The sequence below is a fragment of the Melanostigma gelatinosum genome (genome assembly GCF_949748355.1).
Source record: "Melanostigma gelatinosum genome assembly, chromosome: 4".
NCBI classification, from domain to species: domain Eukaryota; kingdom Metazoa; phylum Chordata; class Actinopteri; order Perciformes; family Zoarcidae; genus Melanostigma; species Melanostigma gelatinosum.
Genome location: NC_136637.1, coordinates 4,602,945 through 4,618,148, shown reverse-complemented (window position 1 = coordinate 4,618,148; position 15,204 = coordinate 4,602,945). Strand labels below are relative to the sequence as shown.

The following is a 15,204-nucleotide window of genomic DNA, read 5'->3' as shown; positions in this document are numbered from 1 at the left end:
AGTATCATCAAAGCTGGCTGTTGCATCCGAATAAAATAAAATGCTAACACAATACAATGAGTACAGCTAACTAAAATTGAACTGGCTATATGCTGCTTATTTGTATTGGCATACTTGTTAATTAAACTGGTGCAGGAATTGTGGAACTCAGAGTGAAGTCAATGCGGAAGTGTCTTAAAACCTGCATTCTCTCTACTGACCAGCAGGGGGCGACTCCTCTGGTTGTATGGAAGTCTATGAGAAAATGACTCTACTTCTCTCTTGATTTATTACCTCAGTAAACATTGTAAACATGAGTTCATGGTCTCAATCTCCAGTTTCAAGTCTTCTTCAATACAGCATGATGTTCATTTAGTAACTTATGGTCCATTTAGAGTCAAACAGACCATACAGCAGAGTATGCTTTAGGGCGGGGCGTACTGTGATTGACAGGTCGATGTAGCTACCAGAGTCGTATACTAGATACTGTATATATATATTCTACACATGGTAACTTAAAAAACAACATGGCGACAGCCATAATCCAAGACGAGGCTTCATAAAGGCAGTCCACAAACCTATAGGTGACTTCGTCTACTTCTATTCAGTCTATGTATGGATCGTGGTAGTGCTATTACAGTACCATGAGTGTTAAATACTGTGCAGAATCGTAACTGCTATTGTTATCTAGCATCTGTTATCGTTATCTACAGTCTTGTAATCAATCTTCAGCATTGGGTAATCTTGAGGAAATCTGGTCATGTCTATCCACTCCGTCCATAGTACTCGGTGCTGTCCAGTTGACCATAGCCCTCCTGAATCCATGAACAACAGCGGTATAGGGGTAAAAGCAGCACTGCCAATAAGGCCCCGTGCATAACGTTTAGACACAGCACAGCATGCTCGTACTTCCCGGGAGGGATTCAAGAAGTGCCAGCTCCCCCACAAAATACCCCCCAGGGCCCATCCTCTCACCCCACCTGACCCCACAGAGCAAGTCCACCACCACCACCACTGATCCCCAACAGGCCTTTCTGCTCACTAATGATTTATGAATGTTTCTACCCGCTTGTCTGTCTGTCTGTCTGTCATTGTTTACAAAACGTACCTGTCTCTTTGCATCCATATGGTCTTTGTCTACGAGCAAGTACTGTTGTTTATTGTACTCATTTGAGATTTTTGCGGTATTTAACAGAATTTCTATGTTTTTTAACCCATTCTTTTTATATGATTTAATTTATTCATATTTATTTGAGGAGATTTCCTTAATGCCTTCTGAAGCTATTGTATCGTAGGCTCCAGTGTGCGTATGTGTTTTTTGTCAAAGCACGAGTGTGTGTACGTGTATGATTGCGTGGATGTGCGATCGACTCGTTTTCGATATGGTAGGCACATACGTCTTGATGTGTGACCGTGAATCCTGCTGTACCAGTTTGATTCATTTGGGGGTTTTGTGTGATACAACTGAAAGAACGATTGCGAATGCTCCATGGAGACACACAAACACACACAAACACACATTGGGACCATCCTGAAACAACACTGACTTCCACCTTAAAGGTCCAGATGACACTCTCTCACAGTTCATCTTTAGCCAAATCAGCCTTTTTTTTTTCTTTGTGAAGAGACTGTGATGAGTGTCGCTCTCTGTGTGTGTGTGTGTGTGTGTGTGTGTGTGTGTGTGTGTGTTTGTGTTATGTGCATCTCACTCACTCTGACATTGACCTGCCTCCACATAGATAACATGTACATTGACACTGTACAGACTTTGTAAAAATAAGTATATAGGGAAGCAAGAGAAGAAACAGCACCATATGTAACAGTGGAAATTACCGTGGAAGTTGTTGTAACAGGGTGGGTTTTTTTCATTTTTCTTTCCCTCCCCCAAGTCTTGTCAGTGTAACTTTTTCTCACATTGAAAGAAGTTTAAAAAGTGGCAATTTACACCCATCTCCAAACAGTCTGTGGACTACACAGGTTTCCACTCATAATCCATGCAAGTGCCACAAAGTTTTTTTAAGCCCCGATATCTGTAACTGTACATCCGATTCATACTTCAAAAATAAGTGATTTGTCTGGAGGAATCCGCAGGATATTTTTAAACCAGAAATTTGCAGAGGAAGATGCCTTGATGTGTCATATCCAGAATACTGGAATAAACTTTCCCGGGGAGGCTGAGCAGTGTGATACCCTGATAAATACCACCTGTCCCGGTCTGCCACTCCACAAGCACTGTCCCCGACCTCCATTGGACACTAAAGGTGCGTGTCACGGAATTCAAGGGGTCGAATTTCATCCACCCCTGGCGGGTTGCTGCCGAAGAGCTTTTTTGACGACCTCAGCAACCTGTGCCAGGAATATGGATGTCTTCCCCCAAGATTTCAAACTCTGCCTCCTCCGTGGAGGACATGTGGTCGGGTTCAGGAGTTCCTCACAGTGCTCTTTCAACTGCTTGCCAATATCCCCAGTATGGGTCTGCAGTTCTGTCCTGCTGAACACAGCCTGAGCTATTTCCCTTCTGGGTCATCCAAAAGTTCATCAGAACTTCCTTGAGGCCAACCAAAAGTCCTTCTTCATAGTTTCCTTGAATTCCTCTCATACTGGGGTTTTTGCTTTGACAACCACTGCAGCCCTTCTGTCCAACCTGTACCTGTCTGCTGTTTGCAGAGACCCCTGGGCCAGCTAAGCCTGAAAGGCCTCCCTCTTCATGGAGAATGGAGGCTTTGAATATGTCCCGTTTGGATTCCATGTCCCCATCCTCCCCTAGGATTTACGAAAAGTTCTTTCGGAGGTGGGAGTTGAAGACCTCGCGGACAGGGTCCACAGCCAGTCGTTCCCAGTACACCCTCACGACTTGTTTGGGTTTACCAGGTCTTTCTGGCAGCCTCCTCCGCCATGTAATACAACTCAACACCAGATGGCGATCAGTGACAGCTCTGCTCCTCTCCCCACCCGAGTATCCATGAGATCAGATGATGAAACCACAAAGTCGCTTGCGATCTATGGCCAAGAACGATCTGGTACCTACTACCTAGTACACTTATTGAACTGCCCAATGCTCGAACATGGTGTTTGTTATGGACAATCAATGACTAGCACAGCATTCCAACAACAGAGCACCACTTGGGTTCAGATCAGGCAGGCCATTCTTCCCAATCCTCCCCGTCCAGGTTTCTCCATCGTTGCTCACATGTGCGTCCCCCACCAAAACTAGAGGTCCCAGTTGACGCCCTTTCCAGGACACCACCCAGACACTTTAAGAAGGCTGGGTACTTGCAGTTCCCCCTGGGGAAAATTCTTACACACAGCCGTGAGCTCGTGTGTATTCCCACACCCGACCGGCACCTCTCACCCTGAGCAACTCCGACCCTTTCCAAGAGTTTGGTTCCAGACCCAGTGCTATGTGTGGAGGTGAATCCAACTATATCTAGTTGGTACTGCTCCACCAGCTCTTGTTCCTTCCCAGACAGAGAGCTGACATTCCACAGCCATAGTGCCAGTTTTGAGATGCCAGGTGTCAGCACACTTAGGTCCACGTTTTTACCCTGCCTCCCAGCTCACAATGCACCCAACCCCAATGCCTATCCCTGTGAGCGGTGGGCCCACATGGGGGCGGCTCCATATAGATTTTTCGGGCTGTGCCCGGCCGAACCCCGTGTGTCAATGCCGGCCATCAGAAGCTTGCCGGCGAGCTCCACTCCCAGGTCTGGCTCCAGAAGGGGGACCCGGTTTCTCTTTTCCGGACGAGGTGCTGCAACTCTTTGGGGTTGATTCATATAGGGTCATATAGGTGAATTACTTTTGGTCTGGCCCCTGCCTGCGAAGGTTAACCACCATTTTCCTATAATCCAACTAGCTGTCCTGTCCTCATAGTGGGGTTGCCAGGTTTAAACACTGCCCTAACTGTACACAAAATGCAGGTGACCCTTAGATGACTTGGTGACTAACAAGATACAATGTGTGAACTACACAAGTAAGTGAACTGGGTTACCACTTAGCTTCCCGTCCTCTAACAGAGACATTGAACAGGCCATCCTGTGCCATCTGCAGCTGTCAACTTGCTAGTTTGCGACGGCAGTTTAAAAAGTATTAAACTCATTATGATCTGTTTTTTACATGAAGGTGAGCTCATCTGTTCAGACAGCCAATCGTTTCTTAGAGAACATTCCTATAAGAAAAAAAATCAACAGAACAACCCTGTCCCTCATTCGACAACTTCTTAATTAGGTATGAACACATTTTGGACACAGTTTGATATCATTTTTTTGTAACATCACAGTGAATGATAAGCCCTTGGAGATGTTGCGACAGTGTGTCTGAGTGTGCAAGTGCTGTGTGTTTGTGAGAGTGTCTTTGTTTTATGTGGGAGATGGTTGTAGATAGACCCAGCAAATCAACAGATTAGCATGCAGACATAGGGTCTTCACTCTCTTCAACTTGAATTTACTAAAATATGAGAATATACAAGGAAAACAAACTGAATTTACAGAAAATAAGTGTTACAGTATTTAGCTTTAAAAATCCACTAAGAAAAAAAGATTCAGCTCTTTTAATCCATTTTTCTGATTGTTTTTTCTACTTGGTTCCTACTAATGATGATTTGGTAGTCGTTGTCGATGCTGTTCGTCTGATGGAAAGAAAATGACAATGAAGAAGAGGTGTGAGAGAGCTGCTGTGAAACTGCTCTTCACCTCGACGTCAACCCTCCAGGTTTTTTCATTTGTATCTTAATGTCCACTGTCACTCACACTCTGTCCGAGGGAAGACTCTGGAAGTGTAACGGACGTTGGTTTAATAAATGATTCAAATGTCAAACTAACGCAATGTTCTTTTATTTTACAACTGAGCCATTGTGTAGTCTGATACAAGTGAACAAACTCAATGTGACATTTCATTTAAAAAATAACATACCTAGAACCAAACAATGCGTCACATAACTTACAAAGCAAAATAATGTAGACGTCCCTCTGCATTTGTCTCTTCATCATATTTGGCATGCTCCTCTTTTAAGAGGTGACTCCCACTGTGGAGAGATGTGGAGAGACACACCGTCAGCACACACACCGACACACAACTCCAGGAGCATAGACACACATGAGCAGATGCATGTAAAGAGTTTTCTCTGGACACTGACCAATAAAGGACAAGCACGTCTGCAGAATCTTTTACCGAACTGCCTCAAAGGATTCGTAACATTGAGCGTCTCACAGAGCAAACACACTCAGGATGGTGTTTACCACTGCACTCCTGCGGTTCTTCAATTCAGACACGAAGTTGGGTACTTCGGCTCCTCCGTGAACAACATGAAGGAATTTGGCAGCTTCTTGACAAATGGTTGATCATCCTGCTATTCTCTGGGAATACAAAAAAAATCTGAATTATTTTCAAAAGAAACAGAATAATACAAGACATGCATCATTGTCTATGCCATGTTGTACATTAAACACCATTAAACAGACTGGTATAAATAATATTCATGCAGGCATCTTGGTAGACAAATAACACCCCTGCAATGGAACAACAGCTGCATGGAATATGAATATATGATGGATGTGGTTTGGTTATGAGTTGGAGACCACTGCCACAGATCATGAGCCAGTCATAAAAAAGAAAGTACACTATGACCAAAATGTACTTACTCATTTACTTTGACTTGAAGCTGTATGGTGGAGGAGCAGCTGAGAACCATCTGCTGGAATGATTTATGATATACTTTATTTAGCAATGTCTCATAAGCATGTTTAGTCAAAACTTTATTCCATGTAAATATGGATGTGAGGTGTGTTACACAGCGAACCTCTGTAGGTTTTATTGTCAAGTCAATAACATTTTATTTATAAAGCCAAATATCACAAATATTTTCATTTTTTAAAATTTGTACAGCATACAACACTCTCTCCTTAGACCCTCAATTCTAATGAGGAAAACTCCCCCCACCCCTTTAATGGGGGAAAAAATGGAGGAGGGATCCCTAGGAGGGACATACGTGTAACAGATGTCACGAACAAAATTACAGTAAAAAATGTGAAATTAAAATTATAGATCAAGTGCAAATGGATGGATCTTGTTGGATATAGTGCAGGAGAAGAAGTTCAAGCAGCTTCGCCATCAGTGAATCCAGTTGACCCAAGTCAAGTTGTTGTTTAAGACTCAGCCGGTGCCGAGAGGGAGTCCATCGCAGTGGTCGCCCCCGCAGTCCGGCCAGAAGGACTCCTACTCCTCTCCCAGGTGAAGTCGCTAACATCCACAGTGACTGAAGTCTCTGTGTGAGGATGCTGTATCTGCACGGTCTCCATCACACCTGTCTTTGAGGTGGACGGTCTCCATCGCACCTGTCTTTGAGGTGGACGGTCTCCATCGCACCTGTCTTTGAGGTGGACGGTCTCCATCGCACCTGTCTTTGAGGTGGACGGTCTCCATCACACCTGTCTTTGAGGTGGACGGTCTCCATCGCACCTGTCTTTGAGGTGGACGGTCTCCATCGCACCTGTCTTTGAGGTGGACGGTCTCCATCACACCTGTCTTTGAGGTGGACGGTCTCCATCGCACCTGTCTTTGAGGTGGACGGTCTCCATCGCACCTGTCTTTGAGGTGGACGGTCTCCATCACACCTGTCTTTGAGGTGGACGGTCTCCATCGCACCTCTCTTTGAAGTGGACGGTCTCCATCACACCTGTGAAAGCTTGAGTCTGCTCCACAGCGAGGAGGGCCAGAGCACATGTCCTGCGATAATAAATCTACCAAAACTGGTTTACAATTAAAAGGAATTTAATCCCACTGATGCAAGTACGATTACAGTGAAGTACATACTCTCATGAAATATTACACTATTTAACCCAAATTTGCAAAAAGCTACCTCTGGTCCCAGGACACACATCCGGTCTCCATCACACCTGTCTTTGAAGTGGACGGTCTCCACCTCGCCCGTGGTCAGACACAGCTGCCTGGCTTGCTGGGTGACCTCTCCAGATGTAGATGAAGATTCTTCAATGCAAACCAAAAACAAAAACATCCACTACAACTTGGTAAAACAATTTGACAATCAATTCACAATTCACTTGACAGCTTCACTGCACTGATCACTCTTGGATTAATGCTTCTGAGTTACGACTACTAGGAGGTTATTAAGCTTATTGTTGCACAACTCATATCATTCAACAACATATAACAGAGTGTACTTATATTAAAATAGGTAATTTTCTGTCCCTCTGATGTCCTGATGCATCCACCATTGACACTAGGGCTGCAACTAATGAATATTTACATTATCGATTCATTTGTTGAGTATTTTTTCTGTAAAATAAAAAATGAATAGTTAAAAAAACACCCCTCACAATTTTCCAACGCCCAATTTGACATCTTCAAATTCCCTGTTTGGTCCGACCAATATTTGTATTTGCTCAACTGGAACCAGTGAATTATGGTCATTGTTGCTAACAAAAAATACAATGCAATTAATTGATTTTTTAAATAGTTGCAGATCAACTAATTATTGAATCGGGGAATCCTTTCTGCTTAGTATCTTTTTTGCTGCAGGTATTGATAAAACTATCATCATATCACTCACCTCTCTTTAGTATCTTACCTGAGTCCGGCCATGAGCACCTGTCTGACTGCACAGGGACCTTGTTGTGGTCCTTGTTGGATGATGGGAGCAGCCCAGTCCAACGTTCAGTCTCTGAGGACAACAGGAGACGCAGGTGGAGGTGGTGTTGAAGAATGTTGGGTGTTTCCAACCACGTCGTTGGCAGACATGTTGCTGCTGTCTCCCTCCAGTTTGTTCTCACTTTGTTTTAGAATAATGACTCTCATCTGAAGGTTACTGGGATCCTGTGACAAACACTGAAAAGAAACTTTAATAAGAAGTAAAATCAAGGATTAAAGCACCAGATGCAAACTATATTCTTGGTTTGAGTCAAGATGAGAAATCAACATTTTACGCAGCTTATTAAACACTATATATGCATTTTTAAAGAGTGAACCACCCAACAACATATTACGTTGATCATTGGTTTCCCACAGTCTACAACTACTATAGTTTACTGTTGCTAACATTCAGCGGGGAACCAGCTAGGTAGCTGAGCTGCTCTGAAGAATATCCCTTTATCTAATGTATCTTATCGAGAGATGGGGTACATCTTAAAAGTAGGAATGATAAATGTCATCTTTATATCTCTAATTTGTGATTCAACTAATGATTTGTCTTTGATTTTTCCATTTCATTCCCTCAAAGTTTTCTATTAAATCATGTGAAATGATTGTGTCATGCAGCCTGTTGGCTCATCGTGTAATCATACGTGTTTTTCAAAGATAATATTAAATGTAGAGAAAGAATGTATTTACAATGATAAAGAAATATTTATTATTATATTTTACAATATTTGACAGTTGACACCGGTCCCCTGTGCCACCGCCCTCCACGGTATTGAATATTAAATATGTATGCAACGCCCCTATGTTGTATAGTGATAATTAATGATCCTTGAAGCTTGAACCCTTGGCTGCGGAATGAGTGAAACAGTTGCTAAATATAATTTCACACTAGTACGTTTTTTTCCTTCCTGTTGCGATTAAAAATACGTAAAATATTATAATCCATTCTACCACGTTACAATTCCCGATGGACTAGGTGTCGTTAAACAGCGGACTTTTTATTGAAGTTTGGCGTCACGCTCTATCCGTACACAGCCGGACCCCGTACCGCTGGGCTGGACATATCCGGTGTCCCCCACTGAACAGCCTGCAGCCCGCAGCCTGAACGGAGCGGAGTGTGCCCCGTTAAGTGAGTCGATACAATGCGGAGCTAGTTAAGACTACCGGGATGCTTTCACGTAACTCTAATGTCAGTGTTGACCGATGCACGTCGGTAGGTCGGTGCCAACGCGGCGGCAGGAGGCACTGACGGCTTCGAGGTCAACTTGAAAACTAACGGTCTCCGTCCGGTAAGAGTCTGCGGATGGCTTGCTCGTCAGCGAGGCCAGCTAGTCGTGCCTGCTGGCTACTTGATACAACGTTATAACATGTATTTAATTTCCCCTGACAGTCCATGTTGTCATATTCATGTCGTGTATTAAAAGTCAGCGCGTTTTTCTTCATCTCCCACCGCTAGCCGGCCAGCCGGCCGGAGGAGTAGCAGTGGTTATTACCGTAGCTTTATTACCGTAGCTAACGTTATATTACCGTAGCTAACGTTATATTACCGTAGCTAAAATGCGACCATTCATTTGGCGACAGCCGAACATAGTCTCTGAGCTGCGTTAACGCTAACTTAGCTAACTGTTAGCTGCAATAACATCACCGTGCTTCATTTTTTTGGTGTTAGCGTCATTATTGACACCGTTTCTCTAATGTTGCGTTCACTGTCAGTTGTTTTCCAATATGGAAACCCCGTCACTTCACAATACTCCATTTAACGTCCAGTGTAAATGTGATGAAGTGACCTAACGTTAGTGGTTAAGCTGGTTCCCCCTACTGACTCACCACTGCTGTCCTTATTCCTACTGAGTTTTCCTCACTGTCTATATTTGCCGATATTAAATATCACAACAAAATCGGACGCAGATAAATCTCCTCTCATGGAACCAAATTGGCCTTCAAGCATATTGAGTTGCCGTTTTTCTAAAGTCAAATTCATTGTGAAAAAACATAAAGAAACTTTACATCTTTACGTTAAGAAACGTTAAAGAAAGCAAAAAGGTGTGGTGACAGGTGTGTGTGTGTGTGAGAGAGAGAGAAAGAGTAAGCCTACTCTAAATACTACACACACACTGTTTCTGTGATTAGACTCAGTGTCACATGTTGCATCTCCAGTAGAATAAAATAATACAGTTTGTATAACACTACTGGAAAGTAAAAGATGAAGCAATTTGGTAAAAATTGAAATCAACTAATGAATAGAAACGATAATACGATTGCTAGTAAATCCCTCTATACTATATATGATTATATATTTTGTATTTCTTTATTGCTTTTTAGTGCAGATGGAGTGTGTATAAATAATAAGAAACGGGGAATTGAGTCAGGGAAGTGGTAAATAACAAAATATTACTCATTATTACAATTTAGTCACAGTTCTACCTCCGCTATAACTGAACTGGCACAAAGTACAGGAGCTCCAGAGTTGAAGGATGATACCAGTAGTTTTACATTTGCAAAACATGCTGCAAAAAAGTCCTCCCTTAACATGCATGGGGAAAATATGCACTGTGGGCCCCTATTGGCCCTGCATTTCTCCCATGTTCTGTGCATCGTGTGCAACACACTTTCATTTAGTGATATTTATACCGTGTTATGACTCAGGTCTCCTGTACGAAACAGAGCCAAAAGATAAGGTGACCATGCAGGAGTTGCCTCAAGGCATCTTGTTACCAACATTTGAATCAACTTTCCATGCCATCCTCACAAAACGGCTTACACATACAGATATACAAATTCACTGACTCACATACAAATTAAGGTGGCATATCATAATTGTACACTAAGCTACTATGTAAATATACATCAACAATCATATTTTACAGAGAGGATTCCTAGCGTGTCACTTTTAGCACTGTTTACAGATGCAGTGGACACTTCCAGGACTAATACATTATGGATGGAGGATCTCCATTGATTAACAGACAGAGTATGTGGGAGTGTCCATCCCTTTTCAGATCAAATAAGAGAAGAGCCATTGTTCAGCAATAAAATGATCAGGAGGCACGGTATCGGAGGCGATGTCAACCGTATCAAGCCCATTGGGCCTTAAGGCATCTTTCATTTCAGTTCACATCACGCTTCAGTGGTGCATACAGTTACTACCCGACCCGAGTGGACCCGTCGTGACGAAGCCTCCGCCCAATCTCGCTGGGTGGATCGCTACAAATGAAGTATCCTCCACAGGGAGACATGGGATGAATTTGACACTTCTGCTGACTGGGGCAGAGTCTCAGGCAGTCAGCATCCGTGGGGGATTGTATTAAGTAACAAGAAGCCGTGTATGAGCACAGGACTAACACGATTATTTCCTCCACAAACAGGCACCGGTGTGGGACGGGCCATGCACGCTAGCTGGAGATGAGAATGAAACCCAGTCGCCAATTCTTCCTGGGCCTGTGCTCCATGCTGGCCCTGGGATTCCTCTACTACTCAGGGAGGATCAGTTTACGAGGCTGGGGCCACGATTCATGTGAGTATTGCTCTGATAAGATAATGTCATATAAAGTATAACTTTTATTCGTTTATTTCATTAACAAGTGGCAGCTGCACCTGAAGTGATCTTATCTCTACACAAGTCACACGGCCATCAAACAACAAAGAAACATCAAGTGAAAAAGGAGTATAGAACAAATCTAATAACCACAGTAGGGCTGGGCAATATCACTTCAAATCAATATCACCATTGTCGTCACATTTTATATCAGTAACAGTTAATATACATTATCTTATTAGATTAACTTTTGAACAAGATTCTGAACAATAAATCATGGATTATGGCCACAGACTATATACTGGAGATTGAGACCATAAACTCATGTTTACAATGTTTACTGAGGTAATAAATCAAGTGAGAAGTAGAGTCATTTTCTCATAGACTTCTATACAACCAGATTAGTCGCCCCCTGATGGACAGTAGAGAGAATGCAAGTTTAAGGAACTAAGGCATTCTCGGCTTCACTTTTCAGACCCAGAGGTTGCCGCCTGGATCCTGCTGCCTGTACTCCTCAGGTTACAGGCTATCCACCTACTGTATCTCTTGAAGCTTAATAGAGCTGGCTCTCGCTTATAATAGAGGAAATGCAAGCAATATGGCACAATTCATTGAGCAAGTTGTATTATAAATATTTATTGTCTTTTAAAACTGATGTTACTCCAATTAGAAATGGGACATATGAAAACTATATGTAACGATTATCCTGGCCAAAATAGTTGCGATACACAACATTTTCCCAATTATCATCCAAATATGCTTAAAATGGCACTAAACATAGTGGAATCAATTAAGGTATAAATAAGGTCATGATAAAACATAAGGTTCCCCTGCTGGAAAATATGCATAAACGTATTTATGAATGAATATGACTGGAAAAGGATAGATAGATAAATCATTGGATGGGTCTGTTCTGTCTTAAATGTTAATTCCTGCATTTTCCAGGCTCTGTTTTTTTCATTTCTCTACCAACTTTTTCCAGTCACTCATGTGAGAATATTCAAGATTATACAGATAATGGAAATCCACCACCATCAATTTATTGTGAGTGTTTTTTTATTGCGCTGTAAGGTATGGTCCCTGTTTCCGGTACGGTTTCTCTCCATAGATCTGTCTGTTGTCTGTTGTTCAAGAGGTGCTTAGTTAAGGGGACGTACATACAGTAAAATCATCTCCTGCATTCCGTCTACGTCAGCGGTTCCCAAACTTTTTAGGCCACACACTCCCTTCTACATCCCAACCGGGTTCACGCACCCCCAATCCCCCACAAATTATAAAAAACAAAATCAACAGAGCCTATTCATGGACGCATTACAATCGGACCAATGAGAGAACAGTTTGCTCGTGCGTGGCGTTTGTTTACAAGATTTAGTCCGCTGTTAAATGTTGCAGTGTGAACACAAACCGAACAAAGGAGCAACTGCAACATTGTATCATATTAATCTCTGAATCAGAACAAAGCAAACGAACTGAAGGTGTGAAAACGCCCTGAAACACTGCAACAAAGTTTCAATAACTTTCAGTGACACAAGGCGTCACTTTTAAAGAGCAATACGGATGCGAGCACACACGCACAGGCTCAGAGGCAGATTATCACATTTCATTTACAATTAACCACACATAGCGGTTACATTAATCTGAATCGAATTACAATAAAGTTACTCTCTCCAATCATACATTCCACCATCTCTCTGGCAGCTGGTGAGCTCACGTCTTCGGCGATCGTGTGCGGTAGCCCCTTTCTCGCTATTCTGTAACCAGATATGAAGCCCGTAGTGCGTCATTTATAGACCAACACATGAATGAGACTGCAGTTGTTTTTGGCTGTTTTGTAACTCCTCCAATTTGGATATAAACAATGTAAGGGGCTTTTGACTTGCACTGGCATGCTTGGTGTTCAGGTGGCGACGTAAATAAGAGCTTCAGACTGTTAGCCAGAACCTCACTGCACACCACGCACTGTGGCTTTGGGGAATCTGCGTTGCCAATCCAAGTGAAGCCCAGACACACATACTTTTCATCATATTTCCTCTTTTTTTCCCAGTCTGATGCTCACTCTCGTTTCCTCTTTTTTCACCTTGACTCCGCGATGGGCCGATGTGCTCCCGATTTGTCTGTGCTATCCCTTCCTCCTTTTCGGTCTCCTCCGTCTCATCTTCCTCTGACTCTGGCTCGATTTCTTCTCCCGGTCTCTCCCCAACGCACCTCTCCGTTCCCCTCGCCTCCGATTCCTCTCTCTCTCTCTGTCACTCTCCTCTTTTACGACCGATAGCTTCAGATGTCTCACCTGACAATTTCCCCGATTTCAGCCAGTTTAGCATATTTGCATGAACGTTGCTGAATGAATGAAGTTAGCTGTTAGCTGACATTAGCTGCACAAGCTAGGCTCGCTAGTGTGTACGTAAAAGACAGTCTGGCGGCTGGAGCTGAAGTGCATTTATTTATTAAATTGTAAGTTTTTTAATTCAAATGTTGCAATGGGAATTTTTATAATTCATGTTTTGTGAAAAATCCCACTTCATTTTTTTATAAAATTATATTTAATATCAATTATTACACCATTAGACCACCATTACATTTATCCTCTCACTTTGGGAATCCCTGGTCTACGTCATCTTCCGTTTACATTGACAACAATGAACAATGGGGGGGGGGAGACTGTGTGACAGCACCTTAACTTCTGCTAGTGAAACAAGGCCTCCTTAAGAACTCAGCAGACTCTGACTGTGTATTTATGACTGTAGAGTTAGATTCTGTGTTGTTCTAAAGGGGAAGTGAGAAATTAATTCATCAAACATATCCATGTGACTAGAATTAGGTCCGTGAGAGAGTCATAATGTATATTGCCCGGCCCTCAGTCCTCAGGCTTTACATCCTTAATTGCAACATTAGCATTAATCGAGACCCTGACCAAACATTTGCTGACGTATTCATCATTTTGGTGTTGTGGATGGCTGATGTTTCCTCGTTGCGCTCCTAAACACTTTTGCCACAAAATGTATCATATAAATAAATCAATAACTGAATGAAAATATTTGTTGGTTGCAGCCCTGGTAGTGTTGGTCAGTGTGTCATCAACATGATGTCTCTTTCTACCAGATGGGGGAGCCAGTCGGTTTACTTAGAGACAGGATGTTTCGTCAGAGGCTTCAGTCTGCACTGTTACACTGTTTCAAAGAAGAAAAGCAACAGACATCCATCCTTCATACTAAAATCAGGGAAATTAACCAACTTATTTAAATTTTATTGTTGCTTTTCTTCCATAAGTAAACATCTTTTTCTTTTCAGTCCGTTAGTTGCAATTCAAGTTCTCTGAAAATACACTTAATTAAGAATTGACATTTTTATTTTCATTGAATTGGATGTCTGTGCAGTGTGCACTGCTGGCTGGTGGTGAAGGCCTTCACTCAAAGTTCACAGAAGGGTTGGGGGTCCAGGCTCCATTCGAAAAGTAGAGCCAAACTATTAGTTATTCAGTGAACTTCAGCTTTTCCCCAGTCTGTAAACTTTTGTTCGCCAGAAAAAAGCATGAGCCGACAATTCAGCTGTAGATGCATCTTTTCCAACCAGCCGTAGATGTTATGGCTTTTATATAATATCCAACAGTGAAGCAGTGGCTAGTCCTCGATCTGATTTGAAAGGTGCCATACCTCATTCAAAGATGGAACATCCCATCATCAATCTGAGTTTCATGAATTTCTGAGGAGTTTCTTAATACCATGCAGACATGCGCCACTGTTATATATGTGCACATGTATAAATTGCTCACAAAATATTGTGTAACATCAAATACGACGAGTAAGTTAAAGCTGATATGAGTAAACGTATTTATGAATGAATATGACTGGAAAATAGTCAAATTAGGCAGAAAGTTCAGGGTCAGAGAAACTGAATACTGTGCTCGACAAACGTAAATGAGACCTTTTCCTTATTCAAATGAAGGGGGAGTTGTTGGCCATTGCAGAAGAGACTGCATTTCTCAAAGCTCTTAAAGAACTGAAGCACTGAAAATCACGTTTTTGCTGAGCTCCAGTTGT

At 42.4% G+C, this 15,204-nt stretch overlaps 1 protein-coding gene across 2 annotated transcripts in view; it reads left to right on the top strand.

The window, feature by feature from the left end:
- Window positions 1-8,710: 8,710 nt before the first annotated feature.
- st3gal3a (ST3 beta-galactoside alpha-2,3-sialyltransferase 3a) overlaps window positions 8,711-15,204 on the top strand; it is a 42,078-nt gene continuing 35,584 nt past the window's right edge. For both annotated transcript variants that reach the window (XM_079267591.1, XM_079267590.1), the window contains exons 1-2: window positions 8,711-8,921; window positions 10,998-11,146. In XM_079267591.1, coding sequence (XP_079123717.1) covers window positions 11,035-11,146 — 112 coding nt within the window. In that variant the 5' untranslated portion in view covers window positions 8,711-8,921; window positions 10,998-11,034. The remainder of the gene's footprint in view (window positions 8,922-10,997; window positions 11,147-15,204) is intronic.